Source organism: Haliotis rufescens, unplaced genomic scaffold (genome assembly GCF_023055435.1).
Source record: "Haliotis rufescens isolate VD_foot unplaced genomic scaffold, xgHalRufe1.0.p SCAF_9, whole genome shotgun sequence".
NCBI classification, from domain to species: domain Eukaryota; kingdom Metazoa; phylum Mollusca; class Gastropoda; order Lepetellida; family Haliotidae; genus Haliotis; species Haliotis rufescens.
In genome coordinates, this window is record NW_025964383.1 from 14,603,657 (window position 1) to 14,631,157 (window position 27,501).

General features: G+C 39.8%; 1 protein-coding gene across 1 annotated transcript in view; it reads right to left on the reverse strand.

Moving 5' to 3' along the window:
* Positions 1-493: 493 nt before the first annotated feature.
* The window catches only part of LOC124150238 (monocarboxylate transporter 14-like), a 28,456-nt gene continuing 1,448 nt past the window's right edge, over positions 494-27,501 (reverse strand). Inside the window, exons 2-6 of the mRNA XM_046522197.2 lie at positions 24,548-24,745; positions 7,634-7,777; positions 2,784-3,620; positions 1,877-1,927; positions 494-1,528 (exon numbers count right to left, since the gene is read on the reverse strand). Of these exons, the coding sequence (XP_046378153.2) occupies positions 1,365-1,528; positions 1,877-1,927; positions 2,784-3,620; positions 7,634-7,777; positions 24,548-24,743 (1,392 nt within the window). The 5' untranslated portion in view covers positions 24,744-24,745 and the 3' untranslated portion in view covers positions 494-1,364. The remainder of the gene's footprint in view (positions 1,529-1,876; positions 1,928-2,783; positions 3,621-7,633; positions 7,778-24,547; positions 24,746-27,501) is intronic.

Sequence of the window (27,501 nt, forward strand, 5' to 3'; positions counted from 1 at the left end):
TGGGTCTAAACACCGAATAGCGTTACAAAATGGTTGAGAATCAATCGCCCAAACACAACCAAGACTATTTGCTCAATAATGAACGTGCTACAGTACCAAGATTAATGGAACTTGAGTTTTAAATTGAAAATTTAACTGCACTAACAACATTCCAATCTACAAAGATGTGGATATAAAAGACACTTTTTACTGTTCATTCACACCCAAACCATTGGACAGTAGCATGCAAGATTAATTCGTCAACAGAAAGAACAGGCTGTTGGTCAAGAAGCAATGCATGATCACGTTCCAAGAAGTTTTGGTTATAGATTCGGGCAGACCGGGTGAAAGAGAGACAGGCCTAGTTGTGGCATACCTCTTGTCACCACCACCCAGGAAACTTCACAAGTGTATCCTTCATCTGCGAAATGATATTATCACTGTGACGTCATCAGCTGAGACACTCATCCTGTCAGTCTCTGGACAGTGTCCAGAAGACAGCGTGGGTATAATGTCAGAGAGTGCAGATCACTATGAGTCGTGACAGCAATATGTCGAACCGTTTGGAGGTGGCAGTATCATTAGCAGCCCCGTCAAGGCGGTATCATTAGCCCTTCAATGTGGCATCATTAGTCCTGCAAAGCAGCATATGTAGTGCGGTCAATGCGGCATCATTAGTCCTGCAAAGCAGCATATGTAGCCCAGTCAATGCGGCATCATTAGTCCTGCAAAGCAGCATATGTAGCCCGGTCAATGCGGCATCAGTGGTCCTTTAATGTGGCATGAGAGTCTTATCAATACAACATCTGTAGCCAAGTCAAGAAAGATCTGAGGATATTGGAAGGAAACATCACTGGACAGCATTACATCGACAAATCTCTCTGCATTGTTGTATTTCAGTTCTTGCAACAGAACAGGACAAACACTATTTCAACTAGACAACATCTTGCCTTGGCCAGTAAGGTTTCCTGTGAAATTAGGTCTACAACTATGGTGTTTGAATGGGTTGGTTTTGTCACGTTACCAAAGTGAAATAGCACCTCTGTGTCTGAACTTGGTGGACGCTAGTGCGGCCAGGGGTGTAACTTAACAGTTTTCAGTCATACGAAATACGAACTGGCCAACAGGGGACATAGATAAAAGCATGGTTTCAAGGTGTACTGCTTGATTCCAAAATTCGTATCTTAAATGTGAATACAAATTACAACTTAGTAGACACTATTAGTTGTAAAACATTTGCAAATTCCGTCTTGCAATGGAAACCGGATACCGGATATATTGCCATTCGTATAATGCGTGTAGTTTGAGTTACCACAAGAGAGAGTGAGACATTGTACTATTTTCTTGATAAATAGTTCCACATATTGAAGAAAAGCAATTCATAATCAGTGGATGTGTAACATTTGCCCCTCTGTTTCAGACGCTACGGCTGTATATTCTTCAGCAGCTGCCTCGTCCATATCCTTGTCATGAGAGTCACTTGACGTACTTGATCTCTTAAAGATCGGTATGCCCAGAGAAAAAAGACTTCCAATCACAAGTGCGCTACCTGAAACAAGTATACATTTCGGCTGTATATACCCCCCTGTTTGTAAACACATCGTCATACATATTGCCACTGGTAGGGCAGGATGAGCTAGCCCTTTTTACAAACAACTGGAGTCATTACTGATTTTCAGTGATACTTTCATTATTGTCACAACTGTTTTGCCTTTTAAGACCCACGGAATGTGACTTAGGCGGATCATGGAGACAGGATATTCTCCGGTGGAGAGGTTATATCTTTAGTTCAGTTCAGTCAAAACAATTAATCAAAGGCAATCAAAGTTTTGGTTTAACACTGATAATTAAGTCTTGCACAAACAGTGTGGCTTCTTTAATTTTGGAAGCTGCTTACCACAACAAGCAAAGCTAACACCATAGCTCCCAGACACTTCCTTGATAAACCCTGCAAATGACATTATGATATATTAATAATGACACTTGGGATTTCAATAGTTTTGTGCGCTTATGGAGGTACAAATGTGAAAATCGGTGTGCATATGGTAAATCCGCATGATATTTAGCCATCAATAACTTCACAGAATGCTTATTTAATTATCGACAAAAAAAAGAGATCTGCAGACAATGATACGAATTCAGTGATTTCCTCAGCATAATGTATGTCCAGAGCCGTGAAGATGTGGGATAGAATAGGTCTTCAGCAACCCATTCTTGTGCTGTAATATTGCTGGGTGCGGCGTTAAACAACAAACAAAAAAACAAACAAACTTCAGTGCAATGATACAGTGAGTGAGTGAGTATGGTTTTACGCCGCTTTTAGCAATATTCCAGCAATATCACGGCGGGGGACACCAGAAATGGGCTTCACACATTGTACCCATGTCGGGAATCGAACCCGGGTCTTCGGCGTGACGAGCGAACGCTTTAACCACTAGGCTACCCGACCGCCCCTGCAATGATACAACACAAGCATAGGATAACAGACCAAATGCTATAAAATAATTTTCATAATTATATACTTTTACACAAACTAAACTTATATTGTTATATATGTACCTTCTACAAGAGAAATAAAGTTATATTCTAAAAAAGTGATATTAATTGAAATAGTGTTCTGAGCTGCGTTAAATCTAGCTCACTCACTCACTCATAATGTGTTCTTGATTTCACAGCTATTTCCTATCATAATATTTTCGTAGGGAAGTCATAACACATGTACATGCAATCAGTCACCTGTGCTATGTTCTATACGAGAATTTATTATCCTGCAACATATACATGCTGACACATGTTGCCATTACCTGCAAAAGGAGGTCCCAGAAGTAATCCAAGCCCACCGATGAAATTTGTCACTCCATATCCAGTCGCCAGTTGTTTCACGCCAACCAGATCAACAGTAATGGGTTTTACTAGGGCCATAGCCCCACCACTGTACACACCATACATGCTACAGAACAAAACTTGAAGCAGGTAGGAACCAGACAGAAGGGGACATAGTATGATCAGGAAACCTGCTACACCCAACATACCCGTATGTAGCATGAAGACGCCTATTGTTGGATCAGTACCAGCAAACCCTGCCAACACCCGCGCTATAGTACTGGTAATTCCCATAGCTATGTACAACATGGCAGAATTCTGTTGGCTTGTTCCTTTGGATTCCACGAAATTTGTTAAATGTACATAAAGAATAGATTCTCCAAATCCCCATAACGTGTAGGAAAGGACGTATAGCATAAAGCTAACATTTGACAAAACTGTCCTCATTTCACTGCCTGTCGAACGTAAACGTTGCAGACAACTGGTTCTGACTTCTGGTTGTTCTTCTACTTCTTGATCCATAAGATTACGGGTCACGTCTCCCGGTGTCTCTCTTGTCTTTGTTCCTGCTTGTTGCTCATGGGGTGATGGTCTAAACATCATACCACACACACATGCATTAGCTGCTATAGCGCCCAGTATGAGAAACATCCCACAAAGGCCGAACGTATCAAGCAGGTATCTCACTAAAGGAGGACCAATGAGCATCCCTGCACCTCCTCCGGACATCTGTATACCCGAGGCAAGTGGGAGGTATTTGTGGAAATAGTGACAGATGATGACAGCTGCCGACACGTCCATCAACCCAGATCCTATTCCTGGAACACATAACACTGTAATAATCTAAATAATAACAAGAGGTGAGGGGATGTTAAATGGGCAACAATAACAACAGTAATAATAATAATGATGATACAGTAATAAGTGTCAACCAAGCGAAGTGCCATATCAAGTCGGCCCAGACTCAATTTTTCAAAGAGAGGCTATCTGAATGACCACTGCAATGAGTTTATGTGCAGTGTGTTGAGAAGATCAACAATCCTGCGGAGTCCGTCGCTTGGATGAAGTCGTCTGGCCTGAAAAGTGAAACAGTAGGCTTTCTGTTGGCTGCTCAGGACCAGTCACTTCCAACTCGAAACCGTCAATGTATGATTTTGCATCAAAATATAAATATGAAAGGTAGATTATGTAATGAATTGCCCAACACATTGTCAGTGCATGCCCAGCTTTGGCAAAAATACAGTATCTTAAACGACATGATGATGTAGCTGCATCATTATATTACCATCGTCCAAAGTTCTTTGGAATAGGCCCGACTATAGCCTCTGACCTATCCAAGCCAACAAACCTGATCTTGTCCTTTTTCATAAATCCAATGACATCATTTATATCATTGATTTTTCTTTCTCTTTTGACACTTATGTATTTGACAAGAAAAAACAGGGCAAATATGCAGGCCTCTAGTTTCACGCTTGCATCCACAGTACAAAGTTGTCTGACTCCCCATTGTTCTTGGTCCCTTAGGTTTGGTAACTCCCAATTTGTTGACTTGATTCGGAGGGTACCTGGATTGGCTGCCAGGAATACAGCGCGTCAAACAATCTGGGTAATGCAGAAGGATGCAGTATTGGAGAGTCTTCTCATTCTCCGAAAAGATCTGGGTGGGTTCGACTGAGCAGCGCTTCCTGGTAGGTCCCAAGCTCTGTTTTATCTGCATGTAGAGGGGGCAATGGCCCTGAGCTGATGATGACCCTAACCAGCCTGAATGTGCCAGGAGCACCCGAACCCTCTTTATTGTACTTATCTAATTTAATCGGTAAAAAATAATAATAATAATAATAATAATAATAATTAGAACCGTCGATTTCGGTTTCTCCGTGTTAATATTAGTGTGTAATGATATGAGCAAATGTGTTTCATCAGAAAAATAATATAGATACAATTTTTAATGCTTATTTTGTTATAAATACATAAACTAGTGTCCAAAAGAAACGATACCAACTTATTTTCAAAATTGTTTTTTACTAAGTGAATTGTCTAGTATGAAACCATGCCAATTCGTATTGCACATCCCAAACACAGCATAGTCGATAAAAAATACCGGGAACACGTGATCACTTCCGGGAAAAAACGTAAATTTCGTGAAAGTGACATTTCCCTCTCTAGCATGTTTTGCACGAGCATAAAAACTGTATAAAACGGCTGATCAGACACGTTGATATCACAGCAACAAAAAGAACACAAGATATGCCACGTTTGACAGCCATCGAGAGAGAAAGAGCCGTTGGAATGGTCCAACAAGGAGCGTCACACGTCGACGTCGCAAGAAGGTTGGGCTGCGCACGCATCACTATCACCAGGTTGATGCAGCGGTTACGTCAGACAGGTCAGACGTCAGACAGGCCCAGGAGTGGAAGACCACGAGTAACCACGCCCCGTGAAGATCGTTACATCCGGGTATTACACCTGAGGAACCGCACCGTAACAGCGACGTCCACGGCGGCTACAGCACTGAGACACAGGATCAGTCGACAGACCGTCTACAGGAGACTACGGCAGTATGGTATCCGGCCACGTCATCCCTACCGCGGACAGCTCCTGACGCCTCGACACCGGAACAACAGACTGATCTAGGCCAGGCGAGTTCGACATTGGCAACGGCGGGACTGGGCACGTGTTATGTTCTCTGATGAGAGCAGATTCCTCATCTTCAGAAACGATGGACGGCAGCTTGTATACCGACGATTTGGTGAACGTTTGGCGCCTAACTGTATCCAACAGGTCCGGCCGTTTGGAGGTCGAGGGTTAATGGTTTGGGGTGGCATATGTGGTGATGTCAAAACGATGCTTGTCGTAATTCGTGGAAACCTGAATGCACAGCGTTTTATCTTGATGACATCCTACGGCCTGTTGTGTTGCCCTTTATTCAGCAACAGCCTCGTGGACTCCTTTTCCAACATGACAATGCAAGGCCACACACAGCAAGATTGACACAGAACGTCCTTGCCAACGCCAACGTACAGGTTTTGCCATGGCCCGCATGTTCACCGGACATGAATCCCATCGAGCACTTATGGGACCACCTCGATCGGCAAATCCGACGTCGCCGTGTGCCTCCAGTCAACGTCCAGGACTTGGAACGATGTCTCCTCGAGGAATGGCAACGCATCACTCCCAACGTCATCAGACGTTTGACGTCATCAGTCCGTAGGCGTGTTCTGGCATGTATTGATGCTCACGGTGGACATACCCGCTACTGACTTGACTTGAGACGTGTGGTGTGACATTTCCCGTTGTTTCTGTGATCAGTGCTCTAACGAAATGTTCATTTTTCGACCCCACCCATATTTAAAGGCTTGTCATATTGGTTGTACAGATTTTATTGAAATGAATTTTTGTACAGATGTTGTGAAAGGATTTCTCAAAAGCATAACACCAATCCTAAACTTCTGCATTGTTGAGATTTTCTTTTATGTCGTTGCACACAGGTGGTATCGTTTCTTTTGGACACTAATTTATATTAAGCTGCGCTTATAATTTTTCGTGGTGTACATTAGTAAAGTGGTCTCTCCGTCGCGTGGAAGGGCATAGTTTGATTTATCATATAATGGGTAGGTTTCTCGGCAGGATAAAGCCTACGGATAAAAACGATATCCGTTGGGGTCATATGCGGATAGAGATGCAAATATCAAAGGTCAAGTAGGGACTAGTTTCACTGTTTATAAACAAACATGGTGTCGCCCTTGTCATTCGGGGATCGAGTCAGAATTAACCATCGGGAATCTGGATAAACTACAGGGATAATTGCTATCATTATCAAAAGAACAGTCTAATATACTGAAAATCTGTGTCTAACTGTGACGTAGCTAAGGCATTTTATAAGTTTTGTCAACTTTGGAGATATAAATTTTGAAACAATTTTGCGAGGGCACGAGGCCTAGCCAAGCGGGATCAGTAGCCATATCTGTGCTTGTAGACCTCTGCGGCTTGAAACCTCCTCCACAAATTAAAATAGTTGGATTTGGCGGAAATATGTTTGAATTGTTACCTTGTTTCGTTTTGTCGCTGTGTGTACATCTGACTACACTTCTTATTGTAATGACAGGACAGACCGACTGTCAACAACGTCTGACCGTGGCCGTGACGTCTCATAGACTAGGGTTAGAGTAGCTTCCCTTTGACAAAGGGCAGTTACTCTGGCGGACAGACCGATGGATTGCAGCGAAAGGCAATTAAAAACAATTGTTGTTTTGCGTATATGTTGCTTCGCCACTGTATAAGAAACAGATTTCAGTTGGAACTATATTGGCTACTGTCACTGTCTGACTGACACATCACCTACCCTGTGACGTAATAAATATTAATGCACGCATTCCAGGAAAACTCGCAATGTTTCGGTAATGTTTGTGAGAGAGGGAAAGCGATTTTGAAGCACAGAATAAAAGAATGACATTATATGATAAAGAAGTTATCACGCTTGTGTGTTTGGGGATGGTAAATATCCTGTATTAGGAATAAACACTATGTATTTAGCTCGCCAAGGCTCGCTAAATACAATGTTTATTCCTAATGCAGGATATTTACCATCCCCAAACACACTCGCGTGATAACCTCTATTTCCCTTTCATAAAACCTAATTGATGTGTGTCTCCGACATATTTCTGAACCAATGCTAAAAGAAGAATACATAATTGACAGCTGACTTTGAATGTTTACAAATCTTAAGTGGATTTAACATTGATAGTTATTCTAAATCAATGAAGAATGCTTTGAGGAAGTTTTGTGAAATACATGTTAGAAAGCATTTGTTTTTATGCATATTCTTCTGCACCTGCAGCAAGTCCATAGGACACAATCATCCCATCTACCGACGTGGCAAAGAAAGCAGCCGACACGCCAACCAGAGTCAGAAGACCTCCAAGAACTGCCGCAATACGGCCCCCCAAGACATTCGTTAAAGAGCTGGTCACAGGGGCTGAAAAAAAGTAGGGAACAACCAATCACATTGATACTTGATGAAGATGCAATAATGTCAGGTCAAACAATAACAATAACAATAATAATAGTAATGTCAATGTACATTATGCAATGAATTTAAAGAAAAGATCCAACACATTGTATGTTTAGCAACATAATGACATGGCTCCATACCGTTGTTACCGTCATAGACATGCTTGTGGTTTTGAGTCATGGCATGACAGAATAGGAAGAGGGCGTGGTGGAAAACGATAAATACCAAATGTCCAGAATAGGCCCCTGTACAGCCTCAAACGTTTGCAGGCCAACAAGTCTGACACTGATTTTTGATAAATCCAATGAAATAATTTATATCATTGAATTTCTGTCCCTTTTGACACGAATGTGATTGACAAGATTCAGGAAAAAAATGGCAAACATAAGGGCTTCCCTTACGACATGTCACGTTTGCATCCCAATCACCAACTTGTCCGACACCCTCGGTGCCTTAGGTTTGGTACCTCCTAATCTGTTGACTGTCATTGGGAGCGAACCTGGGTCTGTTGCCAGGAACAGAGCCCTTCTGACACTATAGGTAATGCAGACGACTGCAATATAGCAAAGTATTCACATTCTCCGAAACATTCTGTTAGGTTCGACTGGGCAGCGCTTTCTGAGGGAAGTCCCATTCTGTGTGGGCAGAATATTTTGTTTGCTTGTTGTATAACGCCTCACTCGCCTAACACAATATTCCAGGTATTATGAGGGCGGTCTGTAAATATTCGAGTGTGGATCAGACAAGCCATTAGGGATACGATGACATGTATCGAACCAAGTCAGCGAGCCTTACCACCCGATCCCCTTTGTCGCCTCTTACGACAAGCATAGTCGCCTCTACAAGTATGGGTTGCTGAAGATCTATTCTAACCCAAATTCTATTTCTTACTAAGGATACAAAACAAAGTAAGTATTACTAATACATATGTCACTGTTCGAGGTATTTGATCATTTAGATAATGCACAGTAAAAAACAATAATGAAATCTAGAACATTTTGTCATTCAGAAATCGATTATCTATATGTATTGTGTGTAGATCTAATAAGTAATACTTAAAATATTGAAAATATAAAAAAGGTTGTTTATTATTGGATCCATTTTGATAGCTTTCTCACAGTAAAACATTCCATTTCTCTATATGCATATTATTTCCTTGGAATGGCAAGTCTTCAAACAGATATGAAACGCACATACATATGTCAACATTCCAAAGTTGAAAGTGCGCCTAATATTCTGACAGTGTTAGTCAAGTGATAAACCGTCTCATTCACTCGTCGGTCGCTGTGGAAATCTACCCGATCGTTATGTACTAGATCTTTCCAGTTCAGTCAAAGATAATAATATTATTTGGCCCTATCCTTCTCTATTCGATGTTTTATATCGCTTATTTGATGTAATCGAAATCCATCAACAGTTTCCATCTTTTCAAATGCTTCATCGAGCGCTGGATATAAACTCATAGTGTATATTACGATCATATAATAGTCTTTAATTGGTCTTGCTTAAATGTTTTGAGACTATACATCAATCTTATCAAATATATATTATACGGCAAGAATATCTTAGTAAGAGAAATACTGTCACTTTTAATAATTTGGACCCCCTCGAGGGTTGCAACGGGTGATGCTCAGATATGAATAATACTGCAACGTTGACGTTGGTGTTTCTTTTGCCATTTAATCGATAGACCTGGTAATATTTCGAAGGCATTTTCCGGTGCATCTCCGAACAAGACTTCAATAATAATAGTAACCAAATTTAAACTAACGTTTTGGATTGCCGGACGACTATATAACATATGACCTGGGTTTTCTGGCAGGGGAGTGACTAACACACTTTTTCGTTTTGACGGGATATAAGCCGAGAGTACGATGCCACTATTCATTATGTTAGTTAAATTATGTCCCTTACCCATCATCACATAAGTTGGGGTAATGACTATATTCAGTAGCCACTCGATGTTTGCTTCGACCATAGTCCATTTATTCTCGCCGTTGAGAATAATATTGTACGAAGTGTTTTTAATGAGCCTACTAACGTCGACATCGCTTAAATCTTCTAGATTACCCGTGAATGTGATTTCTTTCCGCTTGTATACATTATCATGTAAGTGTAAAGCGTATAACTTACCATTGTAACCGGGTTTATCAAATCCTTCCGTGTCTCCGAGATCGGAAAGCGCAATTGTATTACATTGTCTGAGTGTTCCAGGGCCTGATGCATCAACCATTATTTATAATATGGAGTGTTACACTTAAGTATCCTATATGTACAGGTTGGTGTTTTACATCTAATACAGAAATTTTGAGGTCTGAAATAATACCCCGCTTTAATTTTTTGTATTGTAATAACGAGAAAGATTCCGTTCTACCGCTATTATATTTTTCATTTTTCACTGGAACACTTCTGAGCAGAGATGAAGGACTTTCTAGTTGAATATTATCCATCGTGCTTATTTGATCAAGATGGATGAACAACTCTAGGAACTAAATCGGGTAATGTATCTCCATGTTTTGTTCCATTGGGTTTTATAATGTTTAAAGATTCATAGTCGAGTGTAAATCCAAATTTAGGTGCTAAGTTGTCGGGAATAATTACACTTTTTTCTCCAGCGACTAATTTCAGCATCCCATTCGACTCATTTTGTGTGAGACTCATTCCATTAGGCTTAAAAATTTCATCATTGAGTGAGCATACGCTGTAATACCCATCAGGTATAATAATGAATTTTTCAATAATATTTTGTTTAATTGATAAATACATACTATTATTATCTTTTGCAGCACTTATATTGGTCCACAGTGGGTAATACGTTACATCGCATAGGGCGACTTCGAGTTGTCCATCAGAGTTATCGATAGTATGAAGCAGTTCAATAGACTGACCATTTGTTATTCCAGGGAGTGTAACATACATATCAAATATACAATGATACTATATCATAACTTAAATATGGAATCAACCATTATTTTTAATATGGAGTGTTACACTTAAGTATCCTATATGTACAGGTTGATGTTTTACATCTAATACAGAAATTTTGAGGTCTGAAATAATACCCCGCTTTAATTTTTTATATTGTAATAACGAGAAAGATTCCGTTCTACCGCTATTATATTTTTCATTTTTCACTGGAATAGATCTGAGCAGAGTTGAAGGACTTTCTAGTTGAATATTATCCGTCGTGCTTATTTGATCAAGATGGATACACAACTCTTTATAGGGAACTAAATCGGGTAATGTATTTCCATGTATTGTTATGTTGGGTTTCATAGATTCATAGTCGAGTGGAAATCCAAGTTTAGTTACTAAGTTGACGGCAATAATTACACCTTTTTCTCCAGTGGCTAATTTCAGCATCCCATTCGACTCATTTTGTGTGAGACTCATTCCATTAGGCTTAAAAATTTCATCATTGAGTGAGCATACGCTGTAATACCCATCAGGTATATTAATGGATTTGTCAATTGTATATTCGTTTATCGTTGTAAATATCTTATAATTTCTTTTTGTAGCATTTATATTGGTCCACCGTGGGTAATACGTTACATCGCATAGAGCTACTTCGAGTTGTCCATACGAGTTATCGATAGTATGAAGCAGTTCAATAGACTGACCATTTGTTATTCCCAGGTGTGTAACATACATATTAAATATACAATGATACTATATCATAACTTAAATATGAAATCAACTTACATTACTAATCAATCAATTATAGTAACTGCCTCCGGTGCTGAGTTTACCGTTAAATTCCACGATATCTTTGAAAAATACAGTTTCACGGCAACTAACACTACAATGGTGGACGATTGGTTTAACCGTTCGATGCATTTTTGGCAGAATCATTTTAACTTTGCCGTATGGTGTGCCACAACGGGATGTGGCGTATCTGTTAATGCCCCAGGATTTAAACTATATAAGTCTGTTATATTATTTCACGTGTACTATCAGATAAGACGTATACTTAAAGAAATTAGTGCTCCTTTACCGCTGGATCCAGCATGGAATCACGCAAATAATCATTATAATAAGAGGGCCTTCGAACGTATTTGTAATGAATTTAATGTTTCTACGAGTAAAGATTGGCGCATTAAAGGACCTAGCCATGGTCTAGGTATTCCGTACAATGGACAAAGAACTATTAAAGATAAAAGCGATTATTTAATTAAAGAGGGTGTGATCCCTTCAGGCTTTGCTCTCTCGAGTAAACAGTTTAGAGCAGATCGTATGAACTTTGAGAGTGGCATTCCTTATATTATAACAAAGTTTGTGTATCCAAACGATACAACAGACGCTTGGAATGAATTTCTTAATGATAAAACGGAAAAAATAATTTTACTAACCCAGGATTTGAAAGAGTTAATGAATCGATAAGAACTTATGTGTGGGCAATTCTCGGAGCACAATCGCAAACACGAACGTCCATAATCGGTACTGGGATGGCGTTCGATGCGCAAAAACAGTTTGTCGCAAACGTGGAGGACGCCATTAATTCACCAGTTGACATACCATCGTCTATAAAGCGTTTTCAAGATGCATTACAGAACGCTCAATCCAAAGTGGACTACGTTTATGCGCCGGGACTATACATGTCTCCGAGTAATATGGAACTTAAGATCGGTCAAGTGATAGGCTATAATAATAAAATTGTTATCGCTACCGATCAACAAAAACCAGGTATAAATTCAGATAATCACGTCGAATTAATAACGCAAACAATCACGGGTGAAAAGGGAATAGTCAAGCCACAGACACCAACTATCGCTAACACATCTACTAACGCACAAGTGTCACCGCATATTGAGGCTAAAAATCAACAACATATCGATGAAAAAACAGCGCTTGTAGTGGGTGGAGTCGCGGTTGGTTTACTCATGATTTGGTGGTTAAATAGTTCTTAGCGGATACGTACAACAGCCCTGCAATTGCTACGATCAACCCCCACAAGTTTTGACTAAGCCAAGTGGTGGTCTTAGCTAATAAATTCAATAGCCGGGAAACAACACTCCTTATTATACAGGGAAGTGCGACCGCGGCTTTCTCAGCGAGCTTTCCCAGTGCTTAGCCTAATGCTTTTAAATGCTTTTTTATCTACTCTTTAATACCATTTTTATCGTTAGGCGGTGTACTACCACCTGTACTGCCACCTGTTAAGGGAGAGTCAAATTCGATATAATAAATCCCAACGCGGTTAAAATACTGGCAATGGTTATTCCCTGTTCTCTGAACAATGTTTTAATTTTATCGGCCAGTGTAGAATCATCGTTGAGGACTTGCTCGATAGTTTCTCAAATACGACTGATTTGTGAACGAAGTGCCTTTCTATTACTGGAAGCTGCTTCGAGGCGGGCCGATCTTTCGTCTTCTAAGTTACGCAATCTTACCGCTACGCGGCGTCTACTGAACTCATCGCCCGCCTGTTCAAGTTTTGTTTTCTCTTGAGCTATATGCTTGTCGATTTCGGATATCTTGGCTATATTATTTATCAGTTCTCCCCGCATTGTTCGCATTGCCTTGTCAAGACCTCGTAATTCCCTAATACTAAACTCCGATACCTGTAACGTGAAATTATCGTAATAGGTATCTAAGATTTCTCCGAGTCCGTTCGAGGCCACCATCGAGGCTGCTTCCAAATCATCTGTATTACTGAGTTCATCACGCACGGTTCGAAGAACCTTAGTAGTCTTCGCGGAAAGTCGCCAGTAGTCCACAAAACCTAATTTATCACGAACAGTGCCGATACCGTGTTTAGTGGCTATCATAGACAAGGCTAGGGGCTTACGAGTACGAGAATGCATAAGATCAATATCCGGAGCGCCACGCAGTCGCAATATTCCTTTACTATCTATCTCAAACTTTGAATAGTCACGACCTATTGGGGTATCATCTTATAATGCATCGTAATAATCATTGACGGACGATTGTAAAAGTTCATCGTTAAGACTACTATACCTGGTTTCATCAGTACCCTCTTCGTTTGGATTATCAAAGTCATCAAAGGTACTTAGATCAAAGTCATTAATATCAAAATCAGTCATTTTTATATCAAACATAGGGTACATGTTTTCAATATAACAATGTCTTCGCAATAAGGACGCAAGTTAAACCCACAACGTAGACTTCGAGATCCATTAGGGGTGAAAGCAATTTGTCAGTCTGTAACTATAACTAATAACCCTAGTACCATCGATCAGAATCAAACGCTTCTGGTTCGCTTTCCTAATCTCGGCGCACACGATGTGTTAGTTCCGGGAAATGTCCGACTAGCATTTACGATTAGTTTGACTTCTACAGACGTTAACAGGGAGCTTGTTCAGAACATAGGTCGTGCTATTGTTAAGAAAATCGCCATTAAAATTAGCGGTAATGAGGTTTTGAGTATCGACGATAGTGATGTATACTATTACTACATGGATCTCTGGAGAACGGATAAAGAGCGGGAAAACTTACAGTACCAAGGTATTTGTAATAAGAACACATTGAGACTGCGCGTAGGTGCTGAAAATGGTGTTGATGCCAACGAAAAAGATAAGGCCGTTGCCGACGCATTAGGTAACAGATTCTATGTTCCCCTAGACTTTGAATTACTAGATTCCCACATGCCCTTTTATCAAGCATCCCTAGGCGATAGGTTAGAATACGAACTCACTTTTAATGACTACGATAGAGTAATCAGAGCTGCTGATGATGCTAACTATTCCATTGACAATATCTCGCTCGAGTACGATATGATAACGGATCCCGAATTAGCCAGACAAATTCGTAACCATTATTCGGGAAGTTTAGCCATTTTGTACGATCGCGTGCTGCGACACCGAAAGATCACGAGGGACAGAAAAGATACGATGTGGAATATAAATCTAAACGTCCCCACGAGGTCGTTGAAGGGTATTTTAATGTTGTTCGAGGACCCCTCCGATGCATTTAAAAGAAATACCGAGAAGTTCTACAATCCCAAGATTACAAAAGTAGAATTGACTATCGAGGGCGTTCCTAATCAACTATATAGCCAAGGAATGCTAGCGTATCACCAGTGGGATGAGATTAAAAAACTTCCTTCTATAAAACGTTCTCCGGAAGTTAACGCGGTCGTGAAAGATCTGTCTCTCGGGAGTGTATCGATGGGTGAATACCTCACCACGAAGTACGCGCTATGGCTCGACATGCGAACAACGGACAATGACCAACTACACGGCAGTGGGAGGAGAATAGAAAATGCTAGCGAGGGTGTCACCATACAGATAACGAAGCGCCAGGATTCGGCTGGTAAATTAAACATATATTTGTACGTGATTATGGATGCGCAACTTAATATACAGAATGGGAGATTCGTGCAAGCAATCTATTAATAATCTTTTACCTAAAGATCCGCACTGCGCTATCATATGCGGGCAAACGGGCTGCGGAAAAACAGCTTTTATTCTAGGCATTTTTGAAAGTCATTATCGGGACGTTTTCAATCATATTATTATTCTGTGCCCGACTATAAGCGTAAATAAAACATACTTATCGAGAGATTGGGTAATGAATGACGACGGGGTACACAGAGTCGATCCGGGCGATCGTTTACAAGACTGCTTCCGAGTATGTCACGAAAAATACAAAGGAGAATCAACCCTTTTCGTAATAGACGATTGCAGCGCGAGTAAAGAACTCACCAAAACGAAAGATATGGTTTCCTATTTAGCATTCTCCGGATGGCATACTCAACATAGCGTTTGGGTACTTACTCAAAAATACAACTCTGTCCTGAAAGATCTCAGAGAGCAGACCAAATGGGTAGCACTGTTTCATTGCAAAGACCGAGATTCATTCGAGGAATGTTTACGCGAAAATGATGTCATTTATAGCAAGATCGAACGAGATAAAGTCAGAAAACTGTTAGCGGTAACGAAGCACTGTAAACTCATATTAAAAACCGATCAACCAGCTGCTTATGCAATTGCTTAGCAAAATGTAGCAAAATTATAGCAAATTGTAGCAAAATTATAGCAAAATGTAGCCAAAATGTAGCAAAATGTAGCAAATTGAACATTAGCGGTTAATATTACATAAAATGTGGTTCGAAATCCTCATTCTTTCACAACAGTTCATTATTACGGGTTGTATTGGATATGTCATATTATATGATGTTAGACTTAAATATCTCCTTAGGTATTACATTATGGAATGCGACGAACTTATCGAACAAATGCTCAAAGAATCTGAGCCTGATGTTGATAAATCTTTAGATAAACATAGAGAAAGACTCGCCGCTTTGGTAGCCGGTGGAAAATGTTCCCAAATTATACCATAAAAAAAATGGATAACATGACCGACGAAGAAATTAAAAAACTGTACGCGCGTTACGAGTCTAGACTGGGAGCTACCATGACTAAAACGATGGGGTTGTCTATATTACAACTATACACAATCGTACCTAGTACTTTTCTCTCCATCCCGGCAGAACATCGCATGTATTTATGCGAATCTCTCGAGAAAGACCCATTCATTGAACACGCTATAAGTGCAGTGAGCTGTGAGTTTTATCATAGATTCGGAATGTTCTTAGCTCCGTTCACCACAGCTTTAATAACGGCTAGGTATTGTCAATTTAAACATACATGCCCACTTAATAATAATGGAGACTCAACAGATTGCGGAAACACAATCACAACAGGTGACACCACAGATTGTGAACGAGGAACAACAGATTGTGAACACACAACAACAAGTGAATGAGGAACAACAAGTGAATGAGGATGTGAATGAGAAAATACAACATGTGAATGCACCACATGTGAATGAGAAAACAAAAAAACAACCCAGAGTGACAAAGAATCCTTTGAAAATAGCTGCAGGAAGGAAGGGTGGGCTGGCGCGCAAAGCGAAATTAATAAATAATTCAAATATTTATCCGATTAAAACATGGGCACTAGTAGGAGTTGCTGGTATAGCGGCTGTATGGTTCTTTTATAAGACCGGAGAAGAGAAAACGTCACCCCCGCCGCAACAACAAGTTCAATTAGAGGTTAGCCCGCATATAATGCTATAAGGACATGACTACTCCAGCTACAGACGGTAAAATGTTGGTAAACGCGACGTATCATTCAGCTGTGGTCACCGGCTTGGCCATTGGCTATGCCCGTATGGCTAAAATGATTACTAAAGCCACACCTCCCAAGCTAGATTTTAAAAGTTTTGACATACCAATGATGGTTCTGGATATTGGATTAGCAATGGCAACGAAGGATATGCTCATCAAACAAGGACTTATCCCGGAAGACATAATGAAGTAATTAAACATTTGAATATTTTATATTCATATACTATGGCATCAATTGCGATGATGGTGCTGTTGTTAATGCTCTAGCTTTTTCGGGGAGTAATTATTTATTTTCTAGTATGAGGGAATCAAATGCTAAAGAAGTTGAAGAGGAACGTAAACGACATAACGAAGCTTTAGAACAATTCCAAGCAGCCCAGTTACAATATACGCAGCAGAGAATGAAGAGATTAGACTTTATTCATGAAAAACTGCTTAAGGAAGGACATTCAGTTCAAACGTTTAAGGATGTTGAATCTGCCATGCATGAATACTACCTCATTTATGAGAAAAAAATCGACCCAATACCTAGACCAACAATGAGTCAGTTTTATACACCGTCAGAGGCTCAGAAAGACCGAGAGGTCACATTTGTGATTATGGGGTTATCTGCTCTATTGATTTTCAGCTATACAATAGCTACGCAGTGACAGCTGTGGCTATGCATAAACCATTCCCTAGTTATAGCGATCTATAAATAGCCTAATCAATATCTCGCCTAGTGTAGATGTGATTTGCATTTAGACAAATGATATGATAGATGTATATACCATGAATAACTGCAAGTTTACACTCATGGGGAAGACGACTCTATGTAATAGACGCTGTGTTGATGAAATTTACTGCTGTATACACAATTATTACATCAGGCGCAGAAACATAAACTATACGTGTTCTGAATGCGGGATAGGGGTCAAAGGTCGTTATTGTTTATGTAAGAAACACGGTGCTGATAGGGTCAGGAACCAGATTATTTATGCTAGGAAGAGAGATTACATCAATGAGAGGAATAGGTTGGGGAGAATACGTATTTAGATATATGAAAACAACCAATTAGACATTTGTCTCATTTTGCATTTACCATTCAACCACAATGGTTTTTGTCAGAGAGTTAAAAGCTATGGCAAAGCAACGTGGTCTATGTGGATATTCTCGTATGAGAAAAGCTGAATTGATTACCTTACTAGGTTTGGAATACAACAAACCACAGACTGTTAGAGAACTCAAAGTTCGAGCGAGAAACAGTGGGCTGAGAGGTTATTCTCGAATGAGAAGAGCTGAATTGGTCGCTTTACTAGATAATAATGATGATGATGATGATATTCAACAACAACAACAAGAATTAATATTTGTACCTACATCCGCCGGCGTTGGTAAATATCTAAGAGGTTGGAAGATGGATATTAATTCCAACATGGATGTTAACGATATTAAGCCCATCATATGGAGTAAAATTAACGAGGAGTTAGATGATTTACATAGTATAAAATACCAGCTGACGATTAAAATGTCATTGAGTAAAAGTAACACAGACGATAGCACTGAATATACCGAACCATATTTCCGAAGCAATCAAGAAGTTATAACCGAATCCGATACTATAAACGCATCATTAGATACATCAATTCAGAGAATACAGGAAACTTTAGAACGCTGGACTAATAGAGGTTCGGGTTGGGGTGTGGATAGAATCGATAGTTTATATTTAGATATAGCGAATTATATGCCTTTCAAAGGTGGATCTTATATAGATTTACCCCCGTATTATTAGAAGAAAAAAGCCATAATTAACGTAAAAAATAAATCCGATGACTGTTTAAGAATGATGATAAGATCTGCATTGTTCCCCGTAGACAAAAATCCGGATAGGCCTTCGAGCTATCCCAAAAACGATGGACTCAACTTCGATGGTATAGACGAACCTACACCAATATCACAAATTGATAAGGTGGAAAAGCAAATTAATTTAGCTATAAATGTTTTCGGACATTCTAAAGGAATTGTTGTACACAGGATAAGCTCCGCTCCGGAACATATTCCCAGAATCAATTCATTTCTGATCGAAAAAGATGGAAAATATCATTATACATGGATAAAGAGTTTAAACAGCCTATTATACGATCAAACAAAACATGCTAGAAAGAAATATTTCTGCGAAAGATGCCTACATGGGTACAGCAGACAAGATCTTTTAGAAGCGCATAAAGAAGACTGTAGAGGTGTTGGACAGAATGCTATCAGGATCGATATGCCTAAAGAGGGAAAAAATATATTAAAATTTGCACATTATTGTAATCAAATGCCAGTACCGTAAGTATTTTACGCTGACTTCGAAGCGCTTATCAAACCCATAGAAAATACCAACCGTAGCAATCAAGATAGTTTTACGTACAAAACTCAAGAACATATTACTTGTGGGTTGGATATATAGCTGTAAGGTATGATGGGAAAACAAACACTCCCGTGATTTACAGAGGACGCGATGCAGCGGGAAAGTTCCTAGAATATCTACAAAATGAAGAGAGAATAATCAGGGAAAAATTATCGTGTAAGAAACCCATGCGAATGACAAGGGATGATTGGAGGGCCCATAAGAAGTCAAAGAGTTGTCACGTTTGTAATAAACCCCTGGATGGGGATTCCGTAAGAGATCATTGTCACGTCACGGGTAATTATTGGGGAGCCGCGCATAACGAGTGTAACTTGAAACTAAAAATGAATGCTCAAACAATACCCATCCCCGTTGTGTTTCATAACCTTAGGGGATACGATTCACATCTCATTATGCAAGCTATCTCAAAGACCGACGGCGGTTGAACGTGCATTCCTAATAATATGGAAAAATACATATCGTTCTCGTTGACTAAACCTATACATTTTAGGGACAAGGATGGGAAATCTAGAATAAAGCAAAGTAATGGGCTTAGATTCATAGACTCCGTACAGTTTCTGTTATCTTCCCTGGACAATTTAGCTAATGCGAACAATCCCGATGACTTTGTGATAACAAATTAATATACCGATAAGATATCTCGTCATTTACGAATATATGGATGATTGGTCTAGAATCGAAGAAACTGAATTACCACCCCTCGAATCATTCTATAGTAACTTAACAGAATCTAGAATAACAGATGCCGATTATGAACACGCTCTGACGGTCTGGGATAAATTAGGTTGTAAGAATTTAGGCGATCATCACGATCTGTACTTAAAAACCGATGTACTGTTACTCGCCGATATATTCGAGATATTTAGAAAGACGTGTTTAAAACAATACGGCTTGGACCCGGCATGGTACTATTCCAGTCCCGGACTATCTTGGGATGCATTGTTAAAGAAGACCGGTGTAGAACTAAAATTACTCACAGATTATGATATGCACTTGTTTATTGAGAAAGGATTAAGAGGTGGTATATCGATGGCAGCTAAAAGGTATTCTGAGGCTAATAATAAATTAGTGGAAGGATACGATCCGAGTGAACCCGACACTCACATATTATATCTCGACGCTAACAATTTGTACGGATGGGCTATGAGTCAACCTTTACCCACGGGTGGTTTTGAATGGGTCGATGAGAATGATATCCATAATAATGATGCGAATAAAGGGTACATACTAGAAGTTGACTTGGAATATCCAAGTTCGTTACATAAAGACCATAACAGTTATCCGCTAGCTCCCGAAAGATTAATGGTTAATAAAGATTGGATGTCAGAATATCAACGCTCCTTGATGGGTAATAGTGGGTTAGCTAAGGTAGAAAAACTCGTACCAAATTTGATGGATAAGACAAAATATATAGTTCACTACAGAAATCTCCAGTTGTATCTATCGTTAGGTATGAAAATTAAGAAAATACACAGAGTTCTAAAGTTCGATCAAAGCCCTAGGATGGAGCCCTATATAAGGTTGAACACAGATTTAAGAAAGATAGCTACCAGCGATTTCGAAAAGAACCTGTATAAGCTCATGAATAACTCAGTATTTGGTAAAACTGTGGAGAATCTAAGGAAGCGTGTTGATGTTAAATTTGTTAGATCTAATGAGGAAGAAAGACTCAGGACACTTATAGCCAGTCCGGCTTTTAACAGAAGCAAGATATTCGATAACGACTTAGCCGCGTTGCATATGCAGAAGAGTAATATAAAATTCAACAGACCGGTGTACGTCGGTATGAGTATTCTCGACTTGTCAAAACACTTAATGTATGACTTTTATTACAACGAACTTAAGAAGCAATACGGCGATAGATGCGAGGTGTTATATACCGACACAGATTCTTTGTTGATGGAAATACAAACCGAGGATGTGTATAAAGATATGGCAGAAAAAATAGATATGTACGACACGAGCGATTACCCTAAAGATAATCCACTGCACAACGTAGTAAATAAAAAGGTGTTAGGTAAGATGAAGGATGAATGTGCTGGGACCCCTATAGCGGAGTATGTAGGATTAAGACCTTAAGATGTATTCTATAAAGAAGTCCGATAATGGGGAGATAAGAAAAGCGCGTTAAGAAGTATGTTGTAAAAAGCATATCAAACACGAACAGTATAAAGAATCATTATTCAACGGTAGAACATTCAAACAGGAGATGAACTCTTTAAGAAGTTACGATCATAGGATATATGGATTAAGAATGAACAAGACATCATTATCCCCCTTAGATACAAAGAGATGGATTGATAATGATGGTGTAACTACCTATGCTTATGGTTATGGTGGTAATACCGTACCGTCGGAACTATGAACAACTCTTCTCGTACAAATGCCCTACCCTGTCCATCTTGAAGATAATAAAGAATAGGCTCTCCTTCTTTTGTAACCAATCGACTAATGTTTTATGTCTTAAGGGACCATATGGGATCGGTTGCGCGACGTAGGCCTTCTTCGAGTTCACCGGGCTGGTATAAATAAATTACCCTTACTCTATCCGGAAGTTTACGTTCTTTGCCTCTCCTCGGTGCTGAAGATTCGAAAGTCACGGATTTCATTTTAATAGCATCGAATGGTTTCTTCCCTATTAATCTCGTTACTTCATTATTCAGCGCTGATATAACGGCTGATAATCGTGTCACCCATTCGGTTGATCTCAATCGCTCGGATTTCATTTCGATCCCATACTGATAGCCAAACAAACGTTCCGCTAATGTCCTGTTAAATCTTTCGACGATAGCTTGACTGCGTCGGGCCTCTTTTTCACCACGGACGATTTCGACATCGTGCTTTGTTAACAGTTTAGTTACCGATCCCATAAACTCGCGACCGGGATCTACTTGAAATAGCTTAGGCCATTTTAGTGGTCCGCGTTTATATATGCGGCTCAGCGCATTAGCTACCTCTGTTGAATCTTTCGAGGTTAATGGCTCAGCCTCTTTGTATCGACTAGCCACATCCACTACGGTTAAAGCGTATTTATAAGTTTTGCATTTTACCTTATCGTGGGGAAGAAACAAGAGGTCAGCCTGATGAACTTCATTCGTTGTAAAAATATCAAACTTCTTCCTCGGTATATAACGCGGTGCCGGTAAATATATTTGCCACATCGCTTGTTTCTTTAACCAATCCTTGGCCACATCCTTAGATACCTTAGCCGCGGTGGCTAATTTTTTTATTGCTCCTATACTTTTCCAATAAACTCGTGGGCTATAGTAAATTTATCCATTATTAATTAATATTGATGTTTCTTTTAATACGACTTATGACTATCGTTGAATCGCATCATCATTTACACATAAAAAATGCCAGCTGTAGTAGCAGTATAGGTATATGAATCCTGCTCCAGTGGAAGTGAGCCAGAACCATCATTACCTATAAAAATTTATATCATTGGCTCCAGGTGGTGGTGAGCTGGAGTCAATTTAACTTAATCTCATGACTATCGTTGAATCGCATAATCATTTTGGCATAAAAAATTCCCTCTGTAGTGGTGGTATAGGTATATGAATCCTGCTCCAGTGGAAGTGAGCCAGAACCATCATTACCAATACTACTACATTCAATGTTTACGTTTTAATCATGAACTTCCTGCCCATACATATACACTATACCACCTTTATGTTAACGATCATAGCTATCTTTCCATATCTTAGATTTGAATCATTTCTGTAAATCAGCATCATAAACAGAAAGGCAATCTGCGCTGCCGTTTCGTCTCTAGCGCCGTGCTAAATCGCCATGACACACAGTCGATAAACATATGCAATACTTGAACAAAACACTTCCTTTACGGACTAAACGTTAGTAGTCTCACGCCAATAACTGTGCAGTGGGGAAAAGTAAATATTTCTGACCCGTCTGATCACTTTCTTTTTCAAATTGGCTGTCTGATAATATAACAGTTACGTGTATGTGGCATGGGTGCATAATAAAAACATTCGCCGTCATTCGCATAAAACTCAACATGGCACAAAAAGGTCGAGAAGAGTGGTAACCACTTTACTAATCTAACCATATTTAGAAATCTGTAGCACTGTATAAAATATGAGTTACACGAGGTAAAAGCTGAGATGATTAGGGCGATGATGGTTATAATTTTGATTTTGCGCACACAGAGTTTGACATCTTAATTCACAGCTGATCATGAAAATGGACATTTTCGCGGGACCATATATGCGGTTTTAAGTCATATAAATATTGATCCGATTTTGTGTTTTTAACAAGGTTTTTTGATTGCCTGCAGCTTACTCCATTGTTCTAATGACCCACTTAGCGTTCTAAATCATTTCACATTGTTTATTATGCATATAATACAAAGCCACACAACCATTTCCATAATGATAAGAGTCCATTGTTCGATGTGGAATAAATGGGGACATACTCACAGATTCATGGAATATGGTAATTCGTTGCGAAATATTAGTGTAATTTATTATGGATCCAGCAATGTGCTATCAGTAACGGTTTGTCGCACATTCATTAATGCAACAGGCTGGTTGACAACCCACGTAATCTCGGTATGTTCCAGTATTTCACCCAAGGACACAACGCCAATGTGACAGATGTTTACATGACATCACTTCAGAAGGTCAGACAAATTGCAAAGGTTCCTATCCCTGATAATGCGAGAGTTTCGCCTGTTGCGTCTACTTCAATGGAAGTACAGGGGACACGGGTGGCCCAGTCGTCTTAGGCGCCACAATTCGCTGTGCAGAATTGCGTCCCTTGGGCACGCCAGAAACCCTAAGATTGTGGGTTCGAATCCCGTTTCGCCCCGATTATGTTTCTAGGTTTGTCAGCACCATACCCGTGCTCGTGGGTTTCACCGAAGTGGTAAACGTCTGAGACATGCATCACTTCGGGCTTTCCTCCCACATTAAGCTGACACGCCGCGATATAACTGGAATACTGTTAAAAGCGGCGTTAAACCAAACTCACTCACTCACTCACTCACTCAATGGAAGTACAGTCAAACACCGTTGTGTCGAAGTTGAAGGGACCCGCGTTAATTCTTCAAGTTACCCGAGGTTCAACATTATCGAAAATAAAGGACCAAGCTTTTACTTCGAGACAACCGTAGGTTCGGCACATCAGGTTTGACACAACGGTGTTTAACTGGACAACAAAAGGGAAAACTTCAAGTAAAATAGATTAGTGTTTACGAATAGCACCCATCTCTAAAGCTTATTATACCTACCTGTAAACATAAATGTCCCATACACGGTAGACCCCACCCACGATGTTTTGACCACGCCCTCCTTCATCTTCTCCAGAAGGGCAGTGTTGACCACGGCTGGTGAGTAGTAGACGATGCTGCAGATGACCAGTTGTAGCCAGCTGATGACCAAGACCACCCACGCATACCCTCGGTCAGTGTTCTTGTGCTGGGCCATCTCTAACCAGATCAGAAAGTGACAGATACTGGACACATTAAACAAAGTGTGAGTGATTTGGGTTTAACGCCGCTTTTAACAGTATTCCAGTTAAATCACGGCGTGTCAGCTTAAGGTGGGAGGAAAGCCCGAAGTGATGCAGGTCTCAGACGTTTACCACTTCGGTGAAACTCACGAGCACGGGTATGGTGCTGACAAACCTAGAAACATAATCGGGGCGAACCGGGATTCGAACCCACAATCATAGGTTTCTGGCGTGCCCAAGGGACGCAACTCTGCAAAGCGAATCGCGGCGCCTTAGACGACTGAGCCACCCGTGCCCCCCACTTAAGAAAGTGACAGGTGGGGTAAATAAATTCCTATTAATGTAAAACTTATTTATTTTTATTTCATAGAAATGTTTTTTATTGGTTGGTTGGTAGGTTTGTTGTCTAACGCCGCACTCCGCAATATTCCAGCTATATGACGGCGGTCTGTAAATAATCGAGAAAATCCAGTGATTGGTATCATGAGCATCGATCCACGCAATAGGGATCGGAATGACGGATTATCTGCCCCTCGTGACTTAGGCATCGTGTTATTCCGGTACAAGCCGAATAGCGACTCGTGACCCTCTCGTGGCATTTTTTTTACGAGCATAGCTGAAAGAATTGTCAACTCGTTGCGTAATAATTCATGTATATTTTCCCCATACATATATGTTTCAAATGCTATTTAAAACACATCTGGACTTGCGGTATTATACAGCATGTTTGAACACATTTAACTGTATGTTGGGTATATTTTTAGATGCAAGACATTGTAAATTCAAAAATTATCCCCGAGGGATTCTTTGCCTGAAGTACTTGAAGTCATACGTGCAGACTGATTGGTTTATCGTATTTTCGCACATAACATTCATCGTCTTCTTGCAGGTGACGAAAAGGGGCGAGTGGTGACGAAGGTTACTCGGGCTACAAAATTAACTCACTCGAGACAGAACATCATTAAATCCTCGTTGCTTATTCTCTAAATGTCAGAAATATATGTTGCAATTGTCCTAGTTCTCAAAAATCGAAAGGGTACGTTGCAATGAACATGAAGCAAATCCTATCAAAACGCCAACGTGTCGTTTACACGTAGAACCAGATTCCAGTGGGCGTAAAAAGTAAAATAGTGCTGAAAATGATGTGAATGCATCTCACTGAAAATCAGAACGTCATCAGGTGTTCCGGTGATCGCGAAAAGGGTCAGCATGTTCTGCTCCACCAGTAGCTCTCGCCACTCACATAATTACCATTAGTAATACTCTAGCCAGACGACGGGGGCCAGTAAACAATCGAATATGAGCCAGAAAATCACATGATCAGTATCATAAGCAAGGTTTGTTGGTTGTTTGTTGTTTAACGCCGCACTCAGCAATATTCCAGCTATAGACGGCGGTCTGTAAATAATCGAGTCTGGACCAGAAAATCCAGTGATTAATATCATGAGCATCATTCCACGCAATTGGGATCGATGACATGCATCAACCAAGTCAGCGAGCCTGACCACGCGATCCCGTTAGTCGCCTTTTACGACAAGCACAGTCACCTTTTACGGCAAGCATGGGTTGCTGATGACCTATTTTGACGCACCGTTTGTCGAATGTCAGGCCACCAACATTTTCCAATAAAATATATCCAATTCAAATACCGGATTTTGTGTGTAGTCAGGTTTAATGAACTACATACTACCTGTAACTCATGATCACATATGGGTACAGAGTTACCTTTTGTGTTAACAAATTGACCACATCCATTACAAGATGTGATAAAATTAAGTTTCATGTTTGTTTACCAAAAAACACTAAACTCTAAGTATTCACACGGAAGAAAACGTCATGGATTTTTAAAAAAACATGAACATATATACCAAGAATATATATGAACATAGATATAATGAAATATTGATAAAATAAACTTTGTTTCATTTGTTTTTTAATAGAAATATATTTGTGCTATGCGGCAAAATACACGAAATAGTGTATCCGACATACTCGTTAATCCGACACAATCATGTGCAACCAACGATGTCGGATTAACGAGACTTGACTGTACACATGTCGAGAAAAATATCACATCTGTGACATAAATAATTTTGGGATCTTGCTTTTCGAAAGAAAGGACGAGTACGTCACATTGGAATGGATTACAAAATGTTCACCAGTCGAAAATGAGTATATATCGTTTCCTTCTTATTTGATGGCGTTCGCTCGTCACGCCGAAGGTACAATGTGTGAAGCCCATTTCTTGTGTCCCTCGCCGTGATATTACTGAAATATTGCTAAAGGCGTCGTAACATCAAACTCACTCGCTCAGTATGAATGTATAAACAATACCGCTTTAATAAACTCAAGCATGTTTAAATATCTGAAATTAATGTCAAAAACAATATCTTGCATATTACACCATTTGCCTACAAACGCCCACTATATATAATTCTTTTTCAGGAAAAATATGAATCATTTGATCAATCACCTCATGCAACATCACTGATTTATAAAGTATTATGTTAGTAACACACACGATTCGGTGTTACCAAGTAACTGCTCATGTTCACATATTATTTTTTATCATATAATGGGTAGGTTTCTCGGCAGGATAAAGCCTACGGATAAAAACGATATCCGTTGGGGTCATATGCGGATAGAGATGCAAATATCAAAGGTCAAGTAGGACTACTTTCACTGTTTATAAACAAACATGGTGTCGCCCTCGTCATTCGGCGATCGAGTCAG